Source organism: Terrapene carolina, unplaced genomic scaffold (genome assembly GCF_002925995.2).
Source record: "Terrapene carolina triunguis isolate 2854851 unplaced genomic scaffold, T_m_triunguis-2.0 Scaffold33356, whole genome shotgun sequence".
NCBI classification, from domain to species: Eukaryota; Metazoa; Chordata; order Testudines; family Emydidae; genus Terrapene; species Terrapene triunguis.
In genome coordinates, this window is record NW_020697707.1 from 2,861,499 (window position 1) to 2,869,886 (window position 8,388).

General features: G+C 41.4%; 1 protein-coding gene across 1 annotated transcript in view; it reads right to left on the reverse strand.

Annotated features, from left to right (window-relative positions):
- The window catches only part of LOC112108271 (cyclin-G-associated kinase), an 88,603-nt gene extending 82,917 nt beyond the window's left edge, over positions 1-5,686 (reverse strand). The window contains exons 1-3 of the mRNA XM_024202330.2: positions 5,661-5,686; positions 3,643-3,702; positions 779-893 (exon numbers count right to left, since the gene is read on the reverse strand). Coding sequence (XP_024058098.2) covers positions 779-893; positions 3,643-3,645 — 118 coding nt within the window. The 5' untranslated portion in view covers positions 3,646-3,702; positions 5,661-5,686. The remainder of the gene's footprint in view (positions 1-778; positions 894-3,642; positions 3,703-5,660) is intronic.
- Positions 5,687-8,388: the final 2,702 nt, after the last annotated feature.

An 8,388-nucleotide genomic window follows, 5' to 3' on the forward strand; every position in this document is an offset into this window, starting at 1 on the left:
AAAAAAAAAAAAAAAAAAAAAAAAAAGGACATTGAAATATTCTTACTTCAAATGATTCATAGTTTTAAAGCATTCGTAGCTTCCATCCCATTAGGATGAAAATACTGCCCCTTCATTTCATCAGACTATGCCAGCAATACCCACTGGACATTTTATTGCCCAATATTAGCTACCAGCGAACAGCGTAGGGTTTACAACAAGGAATCAATGACTAAACTGGCCATGAATCATTTTAAAGGGGCCTTTCACTATACCAGCTGACACTCCATCACAGATGCAGTATGCTCTTTCCCCTCCTCTCTACTCCTGCCAGGGTGTGAGTCAGAAACCACCCTTCCAGCTGAGTAAAACTGGACAACACCCTTAGCCAGGAAGTACTGCTCCTAAACAAGCAACTAATGGAAGTCTGAATGCTTCAAGTAATTAATCTAACCCATGGTAGTTAAAGGTGTGGTGGAATTTACAGACAATTAGAGATTGCAAATATTGACTTGCTTAACCTTGAAAAGAGAAGAGTTAGAGGGAATTTATGAGAAGTATGGTAGATTATGAAGGGGACGGTAAAAACTGATCACCTTGCTCCTTTTCAGAACGGCCCATAAATATGAAAAACAAGTCAGTTAATAGCAGGTAAATTGCTGTCTTGCTAGATAAGTTTTAGCTGTTCTCCATGTAGTAAAACTGCACTTTTCCAGTTCAAGATCTATGTATTCATTTGGAAGAATTCACTCCATTCCTAAAACAAGCCACACCACGCACAAACAAAAATAGGTTTTACCTTTACAAAGCTCGGTGAGCAGAAGAAACTCGCCCTGCCCAGTATCAGATTCTTCTTTTCCTATTGATGCAGCAGAGCAGAACTGGACAATATTAGGATGACCTGAAAGCTTTTTCTGGGGATTTGTTCAAGGAAAAACTAAGCATGTCAGAGATTTTCTTCGGACTATCAAGCACAATCAGCTCACATACACGTCTAATTGGATGTGTTTAACATACACAACAGAAGAACCTAACCAGTATCTCATCTGAACAGAATGAGAACTACAGGCAAAGTCACCAAGAGTAAAAAACTCAATACCTGTTAACAAGGCTCTGGAAGATGCAGATTCTGATCTAGATACAGCTTGGTCTCTCTTGACAATGAGTGCAATGCAACAATAGAGGTATTTGTAAAAGACTTCTCCAGCAACTAGACTTAATCATGGACATCTGCTGACATTCTGGCTGTGTGACCAAGGCAGGCCATTGTGCCCTCCACACAGGTCTATACATTAGCCTGGGGTGCCCTTTCTGTTATGGTTTTCCTTCAACTAAGTAGAAAAAGGTCTCTCAAAAATCAGAGCCAAGAAGCTTCATTATAAGCAAGATTATAAAAAAGGAAAATCAAAAACTTTATACTATAAAAGGCTTTTTAAAATTTCACTTTCAATTAAAAAGAGGATCAAGGCTCCTCATTCTGGTGGAGGGAGGAAGAGAGAGAACTAAACCTAAGTGACCTTAGTCACTGGCTGAGGAGCTTACAATGTATCTGGTTATGTGTTTATATCGAAACTAGAACAGTGGGACCCTGGTCTAAAATTGGGGTCCACCGGTGTATTGAGCCATGAATGCATGAAACCAAGCTGCTTAAAAAAGGGTATTGGCCAAGGGTTGTGAGTAGTGTTCTGACTCTCGGGCTTACAAAGCATGCCCCTCTTGTGAACTCAAATGTAAAAAGTATGCAAAAGTTCATAAAATGTTACAATAACCATGAAAAATTGGTCAAAGTTGCTTACAACTGCATGAGAACCAGACAAAGAAACTGGATTAGTCTAAACCAGAAAGGCCATGCTGATCTAATCCAAGGACTGTTGAAATTATGCTGGTTAAAAAAAAAATATATATATATATATATATATATATATAGGAACCAGAAGATAACAGATCAAAATAGATGTGCCAGATATTAGGCCTAATCAGTGAACAAAATAATGAGGGGGATGAACTATGCTGCCCACTTTTTCCCCTTTTGGGGTTTCTTAAAAAGAGACGTGTGAGGTAGGGGAAAGATCAGTTCAGTTCAGCTCTCCCTCTTATCTCCTGTCCCACCTTGCATCCTCCGACCTGCCAGCACCGCAACTCCTCTAAGGGACTTTATTCCGGAAGAGAAGGCCGGCTGGCCTCGCTCTTGTTTAAGGAACTTGGTTTTCACCTATGAGTGCTGAAAGTCATCGCATCATCATGACAACCAGTCATCAGCCCACCAGCGGGGAGAGCTAATTACCAGCACCACAAAGGCATGTAAGATCCTGTATTATATTCCCTTCTCTTGTGTTATCTTCTGCCCCACGGTTTCTTTCTTCGTAGCCTCTCTCACTCCTGACTTTTCATCGAACCCTGAAATTAACAGTTCTGCAGTCATCCAAGCCTGCCTTGTCTAAGGAGAAAGGATCCAACCAGATGACAGCCCTGACCACATTGTAACTAACCAGGGTCAAAGCAGCAGGCGTCTTGATCGACTAGCCAGCCAAAGCGTCCACTCGTAACTAACCAGCGATCCAGTGTTCCAAAAATATCAACAAATGCCATATTTTACCCATCTTTTCTATCCCATCTCTTCTCCACCTTTAGTCTGCCTGCTTGTTAAGAACAGGATAAGTAGATGCCCTTCACATCAGGACAGAGTAAAATTAACCTTCGCCTTTTCATCAAAGAAAGGCTGTTCTGAAAATAAGAGGCTGATAGTTTGACACCAAAAAGAGAGAGACTTTGATAAGGTCTAACTAAGTCTGTTTTGCATAATCACTCAACCACAGTTTCAAAATAAACACTTCTTTTAATTTCTTGTTCTTTCTTGTGTTTAACCAATAAACTTTCAAATGAATTAAATGAATGCTTTGAGGTGTTTCCCAAATAATCAAGTAAAACCAAGGGCTCTATTTAAAAACAACCCCAAACCTATCTATCACAGTTTAATATTGGACAGGGAGTGAGTTTATAAAACCTGTAACTCTTCAGGCCTTTGAGACTAATATCCATACAACAATAGGGAAAAAAGAAGAGTTGTTAACTCAACAAGGGGAGTAGAAAGTTTAAACAAATCTTTATCCAACTGGAAAATGACAAATTTTCTGAATTTCCCCTCCGAAATTATGACAGACCAAACCACTATCTCACATTCCATGCATAACATTACAGCTGTTTACTTTAGTATTTTGGAAACATCCTTTGACTTCACAAATTATGGCTTGGCAATTAGTGACCTCTAGCCTATGATTGGTCACTGAAGGAAGGAGTAAATAGCAGGTGCAATCATTTATTTAAAAGGAAGTTTGATACCCACAACTCTTTATGATGTACAGTTACTTTGGCATCAGTTTTCCAGAGTTCAATTTTATGGATGACACTAAAATATTAGCTAAACATTTGAATAGACGACAAAAAAGGAGCTGAATAACTCAAGGGACTGATGTGACTGAAAACCTTTTATCCTGGTACAGACCAACGAGTTACAAGCCCAGGTTTCAAAGATTTTCTTCACTGGAGAAATACTTTAGAAATATTTTCAGTGTCAATATGGATCGTGAAGACCAGAAGCTTTCTAAGTCTTCAGGATGTTCATTTCTTTATTCTAAATATTGAATTTTGACCTAAAAAGGATACCATAAAACAAACTTCTTGAATGATAGCTCTGTTCTTCTCCTCTTCATTAGACAATAACCTCTGTATCAGAAAAAAGAATATTGAAAAAGGGTATACCATTTTGAAGTATTATAAACTTATAAAAACACATACATGGGAAAAATCAGAGCTAACAAAATCGTCAACTCTCAAGATAAGGGAGCAAGAATCAAAGCTGGCTTGATCCCGCTTGGACGTGTCACCGCAACAATTACCAGGTTTCTAGTCACCTGTCCTTCTGTTCATCTACATCAGTGGTTTTCAACCTTTCCAGACTCCTTTCAGGAGTCTGATGCTCAAGCCCCACCACCCAGGTATGACGCATGTAACTTAGCTTCACGGGTTCCCCCAGGCAATTATCCTGCTTGCCACCTTCTAACACCGACCCTGCACTTGCAACCCCCCTAAATCCATCCCGTGGCCCCTCTGGGGCTCACGACCCCATAGGTTGAGAACTACTGATCTAGATGAGTTGATGTACCCCCTGAAAGACCTCTGCGTACCCCTGGTTGAGAACCACTGATCTATATCCTCTCTCTCTCTCTCTCTCTCTCTCTGGGAGCGCAGCCTCTAGAATCATGCTTGCACTACTGCACATAGCAGTTAGTTCTGGAAGTTAGTTCTACAGCAGTCTTCTGGACTTCTGGGATGTTTTGCTACAGTAAAGAAACTTGTGCAGCAGATTCAAGGGAATTTTTAATGGAATTAAATATGACCATCACTACCATTCTTCCTGGTTTTATTGATGTGGATATTAAATATAGTGTCCCCCACACTTCCAATTTGCTACTGATTTATGCATTAATAAATGTAATTCCATTCTGGTGGCAGAGGGAGGAGAGAAAGACTGGAGATTTGGGTAGCTGTAACTTTTGGCACCTACAGAGTGGTTGTGGTTTTCTGACAACAGTGCCTCTCTCTCTTCTCTTAGGTGAAAGAGAGAGATGGACTGGGAGAGATAACTTGGGTGTTCTTGCCACTCACTTGATGGTCCAGTTCCCCCTTCTGAAATGCATTTTCCTGAGGATTACCCCTAGAGAAAGTTCATTCCCGCTGAGAGGTTGGAGTCATGCAGTCTCATGGTGAAAGAGGTTTCATGCTGTTGTCTGCTAAGCAGTAGTGTAGACCAGCCCTTAAGTCAATCTAACTTACGTCACTCAGGGGTGTGAAAAAGACACCCCCGTGAGCGATGCAAGTTACCATGACCTAAGCACTGTCCAGACCAGCACTATGTCGGAGGGAGATGCTCACCTGCTGAGATCACCTCCGCAAGAGGCGGAAGCTGAGTAATTATGCCGACGGAAGAGCGCTCTCCCGTCGGCATAGAGCGTCTTCACCAGACGTGCTGCAGCTGCGCTGATGTGGCGCTTCTAGTGTAGACCTGCCCTCGGATGAAGATCTGTTTATTCCTGCCCCCCTTCCTTGCCAAAGAATGGCCACTTGGTAGGTGATGGCCCATCGACTTTGAGGACACCTGGCTAGACGTCTTTGTTTGCTTGTTTGTCTTTGAGAAATTGGTTTACCCACTCCCCAGACATGTCTGATAAACACACTTCAGTCATGATTTCAGCTTATATTCATGTACAGTACTAGTATCCCGCAGACTATCGGACCACCAATATACGTATGCCCATATCAATGGACCAGCTCAGTGAATGGCGGGATTTTCCGTTCTTCCCTAGGCCAGACAAAGATACATCCTCTGAGATATATCTTTATAAACCAATACAAACAAGTTACTACTGCCCCTCTGACATGCCTAGTTATCACCCATCACCTTGTACATGTTGGTTTTGACAAAGTTAAGTATTTTCTGTGTCCGTTTACACAGTAGAGGAATGTGCGTATGTGAATCATCTGGACTGGTACAGTAAGCAATGGAGAAAATCCTTCAGCTCAGACTTTAGTTTTGTATGTACACACGTACTACAGTGACCATCATGCTAATGCACTGAGTCAAAAGACATTTCAATCTTTAAAGTGATTTAAACACACATTACCTTTAAAGCGTAATCTTTGCCACTTCCAAGATCTTGAGCTTCATATACAAAAGCAAACCCACCTATGAGATTAAGAAAAGTAAATTATACATTTCATTAATGTCTCTACCAGGTAAATTGATTATTTAGCTTTATTTTAACAACTATAAATAGAAACATTTCAGTTAATATTAGAAGTGTCTCTAAATACAGTGAGTGTATTCGATTATTTTTCAATTCCTAATCAGCAACATTAAGAATACCATAAATGTATTGGAAAGTTGGAATGGACTTCTGCTAAGATTCAGAGAGATGGATTAGGGCTGATTCATTAGCCCTCTACAATTGCCCCTTGTGTTAGCAGGTCCCTCCCATATGGCAAAAATATGGGTGGGCCTGCAGCCATACTACAGAGGTCAAAGAAAAAGCATCCTTGACATGCCATCCATTCTGGTCAGGGTTTTTTTTGGTGGTTCAATTATGGCCTAGACACAAAAAGAACGTCTCTGAAAATTCAAAGAGCTAAGGTGTTGCAGTCTGTGGGACAGAGCTCCCCAAAGAAAGTACCCAAAAAGTGAAGTGGCTAATGACGTTCACCGAAGTGAACCTTAAAATGATTTCAACACCTACAAATGTGTGTATCTTCTTATGAAAACGTTTTTGCTCTTTACTACTGTAATTAATGGCCTACAATAGCTCTCTCTCAGGATGCTAGCCAATCCCTAATCCTCACTCCTTTTTTGGAGGGCTCCATGCCTGGACACCCATTTAAGTTGCCTTGTATATGCTCAGGAGTAGTTCCCACATCCCATGCTTTTTATCTGTTGTTTTTCTCATTTTCTTTAGTCTCTTATTTGCAGGTTCTACTTTGTTTTTCTTTCTTCACCCTTTTTTCTTCATTGCTCTGCTCCCCTACTTTGTGAAGCACACACGTTCACAGCTGCTCCCACTGTTCACTTCCCCAATTCTCAGTAATAGCAGGTCCCCCACTGCTTTGCTCTCCGATCTCTGCTGGCCTCTTTGGGTATTATGCTAACCTTGCGCGGTCTCCAAGCCCTACCACAAACAGGGCAGGGAAATGGCAGCTTTTGGAGCTCAGAGCCTCCCTTTATTACACCGCTGCTTCGGGCAGCACTGCTTACACCACCATGCTCCACCTGGGAAGTCTGATTTCACTAGGGGAGGGCATGCCACACAAACTCTCAACCATCAATCCACTGCACTTTAAGTTTTAACTGGCTTTGTTCAAATTTTTCTGGCTTCACCTAGCAAATCATTCATGGGTCAAGTTTACCTCCGACAGGGAGAAAAGACAATATCTGGGTCTTGACACCTTCCACTAAGCCTCTTGCCACTTGCAGAAGGGCTTGCAGAAGTAACAGTAGCCCCTTTAGGAGACAGAAGTGAAGGGAATGCATTTGGACTCCATATCCAAAGAGATACTGAGACCGAAAAGAAGCCCAAACTGGGGAGGTTCTCTGTAGGTTTTGTTATACACACCACAGCTTGAGGAAAAGGACACACTGGCTGATTTTTCCATCAAGATATTCTGTCCGTTTACATATTTGCTACTTTTCACACAACTCACTTGATTAAGGGCTTGTCTACAAGTGCAGTGCTGCAGCGGCACCGATACAGCAGCACCGGGCAGCATGTCTGGCGCAGACGCCCTACGCCAGCAGGAGCCAGCTCCCCGTCGGCATAATAAAACCACCTCTGAGCGCGGCAGACACAACGTCGGCGGGAGAGCTTCTCCTGCCGACACAGCGCTGTGCACACCGGCGCTTGTGTTGGCATAACTCAAGGGGGTGGTTTAGTCACTCGTTAGCGACAGAAGTTATGTCAACATAAGCTCTAGTGTAGACACAGCCCCAATTTAGGCCTTCAAGCCCAGATTTCAACACTGCAAAGGCTAAATTGAATCAGTGTTCAAGGTTATTCTGACTAATTCACCTCATGACTGGGTGCTTATTTTCCACTGCTTCCATCTGGCTTCAAAGGGAATCTCAGTGATATTTCAAGTACACGGGAGAGATAAATTGCTTATTTGGGTTTTCTTAGCTACATTTTGTTATCATTTATATACAAAACTCCAAATATCATAAAGTGGAGTCATTTTCAAAACATAGATGGACTTTCTAGCATCAGTTTACTGTTAAAAGCATTATGGGGTTTTAAAGTAGCAAAACATTTATGTCCTTTCATGAACTAAGAGGGGTGGTTTGTTACCAAGCTGCCATTTGTTATTGGCGATAAACAGTTTTCACTCTCAACTTCTTTTCACAATGCCTACTTGGTAACTAGTTAAGAAACTGGTTCAGGGCTCTGAACACAAAACAAAGCCACCTACTTAATGGGAAGTGACACAGGAGTAAGTCATGGGCCAGTCTATTTTCCTTATTTATTAGCTACTTATCATTTAATACAATGTTCAGCTGTCTGTATACACCAATAGCAAACTATTTGTACGGTTCTAATCCATTTTGGAAGTGATTTCAATTTCTTTCATCTGTGGATATGCATGACAGCCAAAACTACAAATCAATGCTTTATTTGGCTGCAGTTTTTCTTCTACTGTTGAAGCATTTGCCCTGTAAGATTATAGTAAACCGAGGAAGAGGGGATAACAAAATGAGATGGTGGTGGGAAACTAATCATACCTCTAACGGGATCTTATCCTAGTCCCACTAAACAATGATATTCTCAGAGTTTTATATCAGAGAAGAGAAGGAAGAGAACTCCGATGTCA